General features: G+C 37.8%; 1 protein-coding gene across 1 annotated transcript; it reads right to left on the bottom strand.

The window, feature by feature from the left end:
- Window positions 1–1,067: 1,067 nt before the first annotated feature.
- LOC100674762 (olfactory receptor 52A5-like) lies at window positions 1,068–3,448 on the bottom strand. The gene has a single exon (XM_003421484.4). It carries the CDS (start codon window positions 2,077–2,079, stop codon window positions 1,120–1,122), a length of 960 nt encoding a protein of 319 aa, XP_003421532.4. The 5' UTR covers window positions 2,080–3,448; the 3' UTR covers window positions 1,068–1,119.
- Between the last annotated feature and the right edge of the window lie 10,029 nt (window positions 3,449–13,477).

The following is a 13,477-nucleotide window of genomic DNA, read 5'->3' as shown; positions in this document are numbered from 1 at the left end:
TATTAAAATTAAATATCCACTCATGGTAAAAAAACAGCAAATGAACAAATACTTGTGTATTTTCTTCAGCCATATTTAGTTGTAGGGGCGAAGGAAAGGACTAATTGGATATTTGGATAAAATCAGGCATGAAATGTCCTAAGCAAATTAGTATGCAAATTTCCTGTATGGTGAGGCTGTGTATTTCCTTAGTCCCTCCAGATTTTCTGTTCTTGAATATCATTTATCACCAGCAGAAAATGTTTTAATTTGTTCATCATTCAATATGATTTTTACTGAGATTCTAAGAAGCTTCAAATATTGTCCCAGGGATTGCTAACGCAAAGCTAAATAAGACAAAATGCCTATACTCCAGATGCTTAAAGTAGGTAATTTCTAACTAAAATTAAATTTCCTTGTCTAGTGTTCAACTCTAGTCCTTAGATTTCCAAATGTAGAGGTTTAAGTTGAATACACAAGGATTCTTCACTTAAGTTCTGATCACTATTCTGATGTAAATTCTCCAACATTCATAGTCTGTGAGTTGCATCACATCATCATATAATTGTTGTGTGGCTGATATTGGCATTCCTGATTTCATATTAATTTTATATCAGTCAGTAATTCAGAAAAAAAATACATAAATGACTCCAAATTTGTCAAAATATAGATACAAAAGCAGATATTAGGAATTGGGAATAGTTTTTTTTTTTTTTTTTTAGCAGTTTGAGAATATTGATGTGTGCCACGGTCCTGGGAAATTACCTGGAATCAAATTTTTTTTTTTTCCCCAAAATTCTCTTTTCTATATATCTCAGTGATACCTCAGAGGACATTCTAAATTTAAAGGGATAAGTCAAAAACAAAAGAATATTTTAACAATTTAAAATCTCATCAAAAGAGATTTTGTTCTTTAATTGGCTAGCCAACCAAGGATGTTGGGTCTTAAATGATTTATTGTGCACCTTCTTCAGTTATAAGTATCTGAGACTTAGCTGAGGTAATTTTTTCCATATGTACACATTTGAGGAAGATAACTTTTCACTATATTCAAGTTAATACTTCCTATAGGGTTGCTATGAGTCAGAATCGACTCGATGGCACTGGGTTTACTTAGAATTAATTCTCTTCAGAAGGACCCTATGCTGAACGAGATGTTTTCTTAGAGAATAACATTTTCAGGACATGGTCACGGATTTGTCTGGTCTTCACCCCATAAACTATAGGGTTGAGAAATGGTGGGACTAATAGGTAAAGGTTTGACAAAAGGATATGAACGTATGGTGGTATGTGAGAACCAAACCTGTGTGCGAAGAAAGAAAAGAAGGCAAGAAGGTAGAACTGAAGGAACACACAAATGTGGGCAATGCATGTATTGAAGGCTCTGAGTCGTGCCTCCTTCTGGGGCAGTTGAAAGACAGTGAAGAAGATTTGAACATAGGACAAGGTGATAAAAATTATGTCAAACCCTAGGATGGTGAAGGCAACAAATAGGCCATACATCTTGTTGACCCAGATATCTTCAACAGCCAGCTTCACAAGGGCCATGTGCTCACAGTAAGAGTGGGAGATGATTGTAGTTCTGTAGTGTTTAAGGCGGTATTTAATAAGCACTAGGCATGGTGCTACAAGAATAGCAGCCCTGAGTGTCACTCCAATCCCAATATGAGTTAGAAGTTGTTGTGAGAAGATGGTGGCATGTCTCAATGGATCACAGATGGCCACATAGCGGTCCAGGGCCATTGCCAGCAAGACACCTGATTCAATTGCCTGAAATGAGTGAATAAGCCACATTTGCAGTAGGCAGGCTTCAAAATAAATATTTTGCAAATGAAACCAGAAGATGCCTAACATTTTGGGAAGAATACAAGTGCTAAGTGCAATGTCTGTGGTCCCCAACATAGCCAAAAAATTGTACATGGGTTTATGGAGCCTGTTTTCATATTTGATTACAGCTAAGATGAGGGAATTCCCAATCACAGCAATGAGGTACATGACAGAGAATGGAATCCCAATCCAACACTGCACTGACTCCAGGCCAGGGATCCCAATGAGTGTTAGCATGGAGGGCATGAAGACTGAGCCATTGATTGTTAGCATGGTGACTAGGTCAGTAGAATCAAGTCTTGGTATTGCCGTTTTATCTTCTGTTCCTTGTCAAGACTTGATAAATTAAAAATAAATTTATTTTAGCTGCATATATTTTAGAGTATCATATTATCTTTTCTCTCCCAACTCCCCTGCTCTAATTTTCTCTCCTTTCCCAAGAGTCATTGAGAGACCAACCATCAAGTTCTATGTTTCTGCATGCCTTTCTCATTTTTAGTAAAATAGTTAAATGGAGAAGATGGCCCCTTTCTGGTTCATGACTTCTGGACCAAACTAACTCCCTTATCTTGTGTCCTCTATTTATTACCCTTTTGTTTGTTTGTTTTTTGTTTTATGATTCACCAATTACAATTGGGAAAATAATGCAGAGTAAAGACATTTCGAGAATGATACACCCCCTGGCTAGACATAAAGGATCCACCGTGGAGTTAGACCATTCAATTGGATGAAAATCAGAAGACAATTTTAACTGGAGTATTTTTCAGTCTTGAAATTCACCAAATGGTCCTCAGGTCAGTTTGTTCATAATCTGATTCTTCTCTCACAGATTGTCTTAGACACACTTTTGATCTAATTTTTCACACTTTTTATGTCCTTCCAAAACTGAAACACATATCTTGTATATTTTCCTACTTATTCTATGAAAAGATAAATCCATTTTTTTTAATCCATGAGTATTTTCCTCTGTAGTTCTTATCAGACCTTGCTTTCTCACCTTCTGTGCCTTGCTGTGTGTGCATCTCTTTAACTTAAAATGACAACCTATACCCTCTGCTAATTTCTTTCCCCATTAATATCTGTCTTCACCTCCCCAATCCTGATGAGTCATTTATTCTTAATCATTTCAAATAGCATGAAATTCTCTGAATTTTGGGGGGTTTATTTTTGTTTTTTTCTTAGAGCCGACACATCTTCCATGCACTCAAAGTAAAAGATTTCTGTAGAGGTGAGAATTTTCTTCTGCACATTGTTTTACATAGGACTACTTCTATCTTCCTTTCTTCCTCTGCCCCTCAAAGTTCCCTCTGCCACATGGCACTATAAGCTTCCAGAGTCTCTTATCTCTGTTACCAAGTGACATATTTCAGTGATATATTTACTGGGCTTTTCTTTGTCATCTTCCAAAGTTTGAAGTGGTTTCCCTGCTTGCTGATCCTTTCTAACCTCTGTCTGTGCAACCTCTGTATGTAATTTTGTCTCAAGAAAATATTTCCACCCCAGAATTTTAAAAATATTAAATAATTTTCAGTTATTTCTTTAAGAAATTGTACTTGTTTTCTGAAACCATTTAAATCCAGCATTAAAAGGACAAAGGCAATGAGAAAGACCTTAAAAAAATAAAAAACAGATTGAAAATAAAAAATCCTGAAGTCATATTCTCCCCATTGTTCTGCAACTTTTATGTTTGTTTTGTTTTGTTTGTTTTTGCCTCATAAACTTCAGTTGACTCTGGGATACAAAAGGTTACCTATAACACAGCTCAGATCAATTACAGGAGCATTTATTGCTTCCTTTTCTTGAAACATTCATCTCTGAGTAAGGCTTTCCTTTCTGAGATTGCTTGTTCAAAAATTCTTCCTTTTAATAAATATACAATATACCAAACTAGATCATCCTCACATTAGAAGGTGATAGTACTACGCACAAATTAGAAGATTCTCTCCTAATTATTTTATCTGGCAAACATTGATTAAGTACCTACTATGGTTTTTTTTTTTTTTTTTTTTTTTATGGTTAGAAACTCTATGGGGCAGTTTTTATGGGTTTTTTTTTTTTTTTTTTTTTTTTTTTTTTTATGGTTAGAAACTCTATGGGGCAGTTCTACTCTCCCCTATAGGGCCACTAGAAGTCAGGATCCACTCAACGCCAACGGGTTTGTTTTCTGTGTGTGTGTGTGTTTGTGTTCAAAATGGAGTGTCTGGGTGGTGCAAAGAGTTAACATGCTTCCCTACTAACCAAAAGGTTGATGGTGTCAATTCATCCAAAGTTGCCTCACAATAAAGTCCTGGCAATCTACTTCCAAAAAATTAGCCATTGAAAACCCTGTGAAGCATCTTTCTACTCTAATAAAGTTGTCCTAAATTGGAATCAACTCATCAGTCACCATGATGTTCCAAGTACTGTTTGCAGCAATTGGAGAACAGAGATAAATTTATTTAGCCTATATATATGAGGTATCTATGCACTGGGTTCCAGGATATTGTATTGGGCTCTTGGAATTTAAAAAGTAGTTTGCCATTTATTATTTATTACATGTCTTTTTCCCTCTTAAGAGCTTTAAGAATTTTAGAGTATTTTACCTTCCTTAGCCTATAATACTGGCATTATTATCCTATTTATATTAATGAATAAACTAAGACACATGGTTGTTATGAATAAATATATTTGAATACAAATTACATGATATATTGACCAACAAAGAATAAAATAAACCAAATTTCTGTCCTCTGAGATCTTTTAAATATAAATCAGTGAGTAAGGATTCTGAGATATATGTGTGTGAAGGCCATCAGAGTGAAGCAAAATCAGGATGGGTTGTGCAAAAATAAAGACTTTAATCAGTATGTGCCTGCTCAGACTTTAATGGTAACCATCCTCACCTTTCGGAATCAACTAGATGGCAATTTTGTTTGTTTTCTTTTCTCTCTTTTTTTTTTTACTGTCGTTTTTCCTTCATAATTACACAAATAGACACAGTATGTACACTATATTAGGTATGTATTTTGGGGGGGGGTTATATGTTACCTAACTCAGGTATGACTACTTTTTCTGTAGCACGTATCCATACATCCATACATCCCAAAATCTCTGATTTGCCTCAAAAATGAGTGCTAGTGACTTTATTTGGAATATTAATTTGGGAGATTTAACATGTCCTCATGAGTAAGAGTTCACCTGGAGAATCGTTGCCAACTAACATATGAGCTGAAGCTTTGCTGAGTAAGTAATCAGAGGAATGAGTGCAAGAAGAGAAGGATGAAGAAAAAAAAAAAAAGCAGGTAAATAAAACAGAGAAGCATATCTTCAGTATAAAAGACTATAGACAGGAGGAAGGACCAAGACGGCTGACAAGGCAGAAGCTTCTGCTGATCCCTCTTGCAACAAAGACTTGAAAGAACAAGTGAATTGATTACATACATTACAATCTATGAACACTGACCATCAAACACAGAACTAAGGAGTTGACCTGAGTGACAGGGGAGCCAAAAGCTGCTCACTGAAGCAGTGACTGCTTCCAGAGCTTGTGTGCTGCACCACAGCCTTGAGCAATCATGGTTCTCTGGAGCCAGAGTGGTGGGGCTGATCATGGCTTACTGAGATGGGGCAAGCATGGGATGCAGCCCTAGACCCCTCGAGTAACCTTGGCAGAGACCCAACCAGTGCATGCAGGCTGCACACTGACACAGCTGAAAGGTGAATGAGAAACCAAGGGGAAGCAGCGACTGATTTCAGAGCCTGGAGTGCAGCATCCTAGCCAGGAGACCTTAGCGCTGGGCTTTGAACTAAGCATGGAGGGGCTGATCACAGCTTCCTGAGATGGCCCAAGCACTGGATGCAGTCCTAACCCTCTGGGGCAAACTTGACCTATTCGACCTACTCGATCCAGCCAGTGCACACAGGCTACATGCCCCTCTGGAATCTCAGATAAAACAGTCTTCAGCAAACAAGATAAGTAACTTTGTCTATCTTGCCACAATACTCTCTCCTATCTATCTGATCTCTCCCCTCCCTTCCCCAGCCAGCTTCATTAACATTGGAATTCCTTGCGCCAGGGAGTGAAGTGCTCTGCAGGGTTTTTTGTTTTGTTTTGTTTTTTTCCTAACCCATTGTCCTGCCCAGAGCAAAGCAGCAATTAACAGTCAGGGGAAAAAATCCTTCCCTGACTTCCCTAAACTGGAATAATAATACAGAACCAGCTCCAGCCAGGCATAAGACATCCACGGTCTTTGGCTTCCATCCCTACAGGGAAGCAGGTAGCTATTATAATGCAAAGGCAATTCTGATCTGATACAGATCTGACTATAGTTGTTTTAGCTGAGCAGTGGAAAAGCAAGTTTTGGAGGTCTGATACCTCTCTACTTATTAAATAGAGCCCTCACTGATCTATAGCAGTGAACTGAGGGCTGAAGATCCACCCACACCACCTAGCCACCTGCTAAAGGGGTCTGAGGATAGTGACACCTACCAATCATCAGGGGTACAAGCATTGGGTGCCTAAGGTACAGCAGCAGAGCCCAGTCACCAAAGTGTTCTGGGAATAGAGACACACCTACCTCCCTGGCACATGGGGGAAGGCTGTCAGAATCCTGCACTCCTCAGAGTGTGGCCCCCTGCTGCTACTAGAATCTGGTGCATACAAGCATCACCACTACTCCTCTAGGTTAATAGGTGAGAACCTACACTACACACTAGGTGACCCACTATCAGGACACCTGAGCTGATTCTATTCAAGAATAGTGAACAGACTCATAGGCTTATATATCTGGTAACAGCTCAAACCAGCTGGTAACAGGACATAAGTGATTCAAAAAAAAGTGATTCAAAGGCTACAACAATCAAGATAGCACAATCTAGTAGCCCATCTGGGTATACTGGAGCAAAACAAGAAGATAAGACTCAGTGAGCAAATATAAAATAAATCATTACAGTATCTTATAGATGGCTCAGAGACAGCAGTAGATATATAATCACATAAAGAAGCAGACCATGACTGCTTCTAAAAACCCCCAAATCAAAGTATCAAAATCTTTCACAGATGAAGGTACATTACGGGAATTGACAGATGTAGAATATAAAAAACTAACACACAGAATGCTTCAAGACATCAGGGATGACCTCAGAAATGAAACAAGGCAATCTACAGAAAAAGCCAAGGAACACACTGATAAAGCAGTTGAAGAAATCAAAAAGATTATTCAAGAACATAGTGAAAAATTTAATAAGCTGCAAGAATCCATAGAGGGACAGCATTCAGAAATCCAAAAGAGTACCAATAAAATTACAGAATTAGACAACTCAATAGGAAGTCAGAGGAGCAGAATCAAGGAACTGGAAAGCAGAGTTAAGGAGATGGAGCATAAGGCAATTGACACCAATATAAAAAAAGAAAAATCAGATAAAAGAATTTAAAAAAATGAAGAAACCCTAAGACTCACGTGGGACTCTATCAAGAAGGATAACTTGCGTGTGATTGGAGTTCCAGAACAGGGAAAGATGCACGGATATCTATCCAAGATGCTCATCGAACCCCATACAAGATAGATCCCAAAAGAAAATCACCAAGACATATTATCATCAAACTTGCCAAAACCAAAGAAAAAGAGAAAATTTTAAAAGCAGCCAGGGATAAAAGAAAAGTCACCCACAAAGGAGAATCAATAAGAATAAGTTCAGACTATTTGGCAGAAACCGTGCAGTCAAGAAGGCAATGGGATTACATATACAGAGCACTGAAGGAGAAAAACTGCCAGGCAAGGATCATATATCCAGCAAAACTCTCTCTCAAATACGAAGGTGAAATTAAGACATTTACAGATAAATACAAGTTAGAGAATTTGCAAAAAACAAACCAAAGCTATAAGAATTACTAAAGGAAATTCTTGGGTCAGAAAATCAATAATATCAGATACCAACACAGCACAAGGTCACAGAACGGAATATCTGGATATCAACTCAGATAGGAAAATCACAAAAACAAAATAAGATTAACTTAAAAAAAATGCTCAAAACAGGGAATCATTGATGTCATTATGTAAAAGATTACAACAATCAAAAAAAGAGGGACTAAATACAGGAGGCATAGATCTTCCATATGGAAAAGAAACCAAGGCAATACAGGACAATACAAATTAGGTTTCTACTTAGAAAAATAGGGGTAAATATTAAGGTAACCACAAAGAGGTCTAACAATTCCATACTTCAAAATAAAAACCAAGATAAACATAACGACTCAGCAAAAATAAATTCAACTACTATGAAAATGAGGAACACACAATTTACAAAGAAAAACTCAGCACAAAAAAATAAGTGGAAAAATGAAATTGTCAACAACACACAAAAAAAGACATCAAAATGACAGCACTAAACTCATACTTATCTATAATTACACTGAATGTAAATGGAGTAATGCACCAATAAAGAGACAGAGCTGCAGGCTGGATAAAAAAACATGATCTGTCTATATACTGCCTAAAAGAGACACACCTTAGACTTAGAGACACAAACAAACTAAAAAACAAAGGATGGAAAAAGTAAATCAAGCAAACAACAATCAAAAAAGAGCAGTAGTGCCAAAATTAATTTCTGACCAAAGAGACTTTAAAGTTAAATCCACCACAAAGGACAAAGAAGGACACTACATAATCATTAAAGGGACAATTTACCAGGAAGATATAACCACTTATAATTGGTTATATAACCAATTATAATAACCAACCATTGTAATAAGTATTTATGCACCCAATTACAGGGCTGCAAGATACATAAAATAAACCTTAACAGAATTGAAAAGTGAGATAGATATCTCCACAATTACAGTGGGAAACTTTTGGTGAAGGACAGGACATCCAGTAAGAAGCTCAATAGAGACACGGAAGATCTAATTGCTACAATCAACCAACTTGACCTCATAGACGTATACAGAACACTCCACCCAACAGCTACAAAGTATACTTATTTTTCTAGTGCACATGGAACATTCTCTAGAATAGATCACATATTAGGTCAAAAAAAAACCTTGGCACAATCCAAAACATCAAAATATTACAAAGTACCTTCTGAGACCACAAGGCCATAAAAGTGGAAATCAATAACAGAAAAACCAGGGGAAAGAAATCAAATACTTGGAAACTGAACAACACCCTGCTCAAAAAAGACTGGGTTATAGAAGACATTAAGAAGGGAATAAAGAAATTCATAGAATGCAACAAGACTGAAAACACTTCCTATCAAAACCTTTGGGACACAGCGAAAGCAGTGCCAAGAGGTCAATTTATATCAATAAATGTACACATACATAAGGAAGAGCCAAAATCAGAAAACTGTCCCTACAACTTGAACAAATAGAAAAAGAGCAACAAAAGAATCCATCAGTCACCAGAAGAAAACAAATAATTAAAATTTGAGCAAAATTAAATGAATTACAGAACAGAAAAACAATTGAAAGAATTAACAAAGCCAAAAGCTGGTTCTTTGAAAAAATTAACAAAATTGATAAACCATTGGCCAGACTGACTAAAGAAATACAGGAAAGGAAACAAATAACCTGAATAAGAAATGAGGTGGGCCACATCACAACAGACCCAACTGAAATTAAAAGAATCATATCAGATTATTACGAAAAATTGTACTCTAACAAATTTGCAAACCTAGAAGAAATGGATGAATTCCTAGAAACACACTACCTACCTAAACTAACACAAACAGAAGTAGAACAACTAACTAGACCCATAACAAAAAAAAGAGATTAAAAAGGTAATCAAAAAACTCCCAACAAAAAAAAGCCCTGGTCTGGACCGCTTCACTGCAGAGTTCTACCAAACTTTCAGAGAAGTTAACACCGCTACTTCTAAAGATAGTTCAAAGCATAGAAAATGATGGAATACTCCCTAACTCATTCTTTGAAGCCACCATATCCTTGATATCAAAACCAGGTAAAGACATCACAAAAAAAGAAAATGACAGACCTATATCCCTCGTGAACATAGAGCAAAAATCCTCAACAAAATTCTAGCCAATAGAATTCAACAACATATCAAAAAAATAATCCACCACGACCAAGTGGGATTTATACCAAGTATGCATATGCAAGGATGATTCAATATTAGAAAAAAAATTAATGTAATCTACCATATAAATAAAACAAAAGACGAAAACCACATGATCTTATCAATTGATGCAGAAAAGGCATTTGAAAAAGTTCCACACTCATTCATTATAAAAACTCTCAGCAAAATAGGAATTGAAGGAAAATTCCTCAACATAATAAAGGGCATTTATACAAAGCCAACAGCCACATCATCCTAAATGGAGAGAGCCTGAAAGCATTTTCCTTGAGAATGGGAACCAGACAAGGGTGCCCTTTATCACCACTCATATTCAACATTGTGCTAGAGGTCCTAGCATGAGCAATTAGTCTAGACCTAGAAATAAAGGGCATCCAGATTTGCAAGGAAGAAGTAAAATTATCTCTGTTTGTAAATAGCATGATCTTATACACAGAAAACCCTAAGGAATCCTCCAGAAAACTACTGAAACTAATAGAAGAGTTCAGCAGAGTATCAGGTTACAAGATAAACATACCAAAATCACTTGGATTCCTCTACATCAACAAAAAGAACATCGAAGAGAAAATCACCATATCAATAATATTCACAGTAGTCCCCAAGAAGATAAAATACTTAGGAATAAACCTCACCAAAGACGTAAAAGAACTATACAAGGAAAACTACAAGGTACTACTGCAAGAAACCAAAAGAGACCTACATAAGTGGAAAAACAGACCTTGCTCATGGATAGGAAGACTTAACATAGTAAAAATGTCTATTCTACCAAAAGCTATCTATATGTACAATGCACTTCTGATCCAAATACCAAAGACATTTTTTAATGTGTTGGAGAAACAAATCACCAACTTCATATGCAATGGAAAGAAGCCCTGGATTAATAATGCATTACCGAAAAAGAGGAACAAAGTGGGAGGCCTCACTCTACCTGATTTTCAAACCTATTATACAGCCACAGTAGTCAAAACAGCCTGGTACTGGTACAACAACAGGCACATAGACCAATGGAACAGAATTGAGAATTCAGATATAACTCCATCTACGTATGAGCAGCTGATATTTGACAAATGCCCACTGTCAGTTAACTGGGGAAAAGATAGTCTTTTTAACAAATTGTGCTGGCATAACTGGATATCCATCTGCAAAAAAATGAAACAAGGCCCATACCTCACACCATGCACAAAAACTAACTCCAAATGAATCAAAGGCCTAAACATAAAGTCTAAAATGATAAAGATCATGGAAGAAAAAATAGGGACAATGTTGGGAGCCCTAATACAAGACATAAACAGAATATAAAACATTACCAAAAATGCCAAAGAGAAACCAGATAACTAGGGGCTCCTAAAAATCAAACACCTATGCTCATCTAAAGACTTCACCAAAAGAGTAAAAAGACCACCTACAGACTGGGAAAAAATTTTCAGCCCCAACATCTCCGACCAGCGCCTGATCTCTAAAATCTACATGATTCTGCTGAAACTCAACCACAAAAAGACAAAGAATCCATTTAAAAAATGGGCAAAGGATATGAACAGGCACTTCAATAAGGAAGACGTTCAGGAGGCTAACAGATACATGAGGAAATGTTCTCGATCATTAGCCATTAGAGAAATGCAGATCAAGACTACAATGAGATTTCATCTCATTACAACAAGGCTGGCATTAATCCAAAAAAACACAAAATAATAAATGTTGGAGAGGTTGTGGAGAGATTGAAACACTCCTACACTGCTGGTGGGAATGTCAAATGGTACAACCACTTTGGAAATTGATTTGCCTCTTCTCTAAAAAGCTAGAAATAGAACTACCATATGACCGAGCAATCCCACTCCTTGGAATATTCCTAGAGAAGTAAGCGTTTTTTCACGAACAGATATATGCACCCCCATGTTTATTTTAGCAATAGCAAAAAGATGGAAGCAACCAAGGTGCCCATCAACGGATGAATGGATAAATAAATTATGGTATATTCACACAATGGAATAGTATGCATCAACAAAGAACAATGATGAATCTGTGAAACATTTCTTAACAGGGAGGAACCTGGAAGGCATTATGCTGAGTGAAATTAGTCAGATGCAAAAGGACAAATATTGTATAAGACCACTATTATAAGAACTTGAGAAATAGTTTAAACTGAGAAGAAAATATTCTTTTGTGGTTATGAGGGGGGGAAGGAGGGAGGGTGGGAGAGGCGTATTTACTAACTAGATAGTAGATAAGAACTACTTTAGGTGAAGGGAAGGACAACACTCAATACAGGGGAGGACAGCACAATTGGACTAAACCAAAAGCAAAGAAGTTTCCTGAATAAACTGAATGCTTCAAAGGCCAGCAAAGCAGGGGCAGGGGTTTGGGGTCCATATTTTCAGGGGACATCTAAGTCAATTGGCATAATAAAATCTATTAAGAAAACATTCTGCATCCCACTTTGAAGAGTGGCATCTGGGGTCTTTTTTTTTTTTTTTAATAATTTTTATTGAGCTTTAAGTGAACGTTTACAAATCAAGTCAGTCTGTCACATATAAGCTTATATACACCTTACTCCATACTCCCACTTACTCTCCCCCTAATGAGTCAGCCCTTCCAGTCTCTCCTATTGTGACAATTTTGCCAGTTTCTAACCCTCTCTACCTTCCTATCCCCCCTCCAGACAGGAGATGCCAACACAGTCTCAAGTGTCCACCTGATACAAGTAGCTCACTCTTCATCAGCATCTCTCTCCAACCCACTGTCCAGTCCCTTCCATGTCTAATGAGTTGCCTTCAGGAATGGTTCCTGTCCTGGGCCAACAGATGTTTTGGGGACCATGACCGCCGAGATTCTTCTAGTCTCAGTCAGACCATCAAGTCTGGTCTTTTTATGAGAATTTGGGGTCTGCATCCTACTGATCTGCTCCCTCAGGGGTTCTCTGTTGTGCTCCCTGTCAGGGCAGTCATCGGTTGTGGCTAGGCACCATCTAGTTCTTCTGGTCTCAGGACGATGTAAGTCTCTGGTTCATGTGGCCTTCTCTGTCTCTTGGGCTCATAGTTATTGTGTGACCTTGGTGTTCTTCATTCTCCTTTGATCCAGGTGGGTTGAAACCAATTGATGCATCTTAGATGGCCGCATCATCTGGGGCCTTAAATGCTTGCAAGCGGCCATCCAAGGTGCATCAATGAGTCTCAGCCCACCTGGATCAAAGGAGAATGAAGAACACCAAGGACACAAGGTAATTACGAGCCCGAGAGAAAGGGCTACATGAACCAGAGACTACATCATCCTGAGACCAGAAGAACTAGATGGTGCCTGGCTACAACCAATGACTGCCCTGACAGGGAACATAACAGAGAACCTCTGAGGGAGCAGGAGAGCAGTGGGATGCAGACCCCAAATTCTCATAAAAAGACCAGACTTAATGGTTGGACTGAGAGCAGAAGGACCCCTGGTGGTCATGGCCCCCACACCTTCTGTTGGTCCAGGACAGGAACCATTCCCGAAGCGAACTCGTCAGACATCGATTGGACTGGACAATGGGTTGGAAAGGAATACTGTGAGGAGTGAGCTACTTGGATCAGGTGGACACTTGAGACTATGTTGGCATCTCCTGCCTGGAGGGGAGA

Source organism: Loxodonta africana, chromosome 7 (assembly GCF_030014295.1).
Source record: "Loxodonta africana isolate mLoxAfr1 chromosome 7, mLoxAfr1.hap2, whole genome shotgun sequence".
Classification (NCBI taxonomy): Eukaryota; Metazoa; Chordata; class Mammalia; order Proboscidea; family Elephantidae; genus Loxodonta; species Loxodonta africana.
The sequence above is the reverse complement of the archived record's forward strand: the minus strand, read 5'-3'. Positions and strand labels throughout refer to the sequence as shown.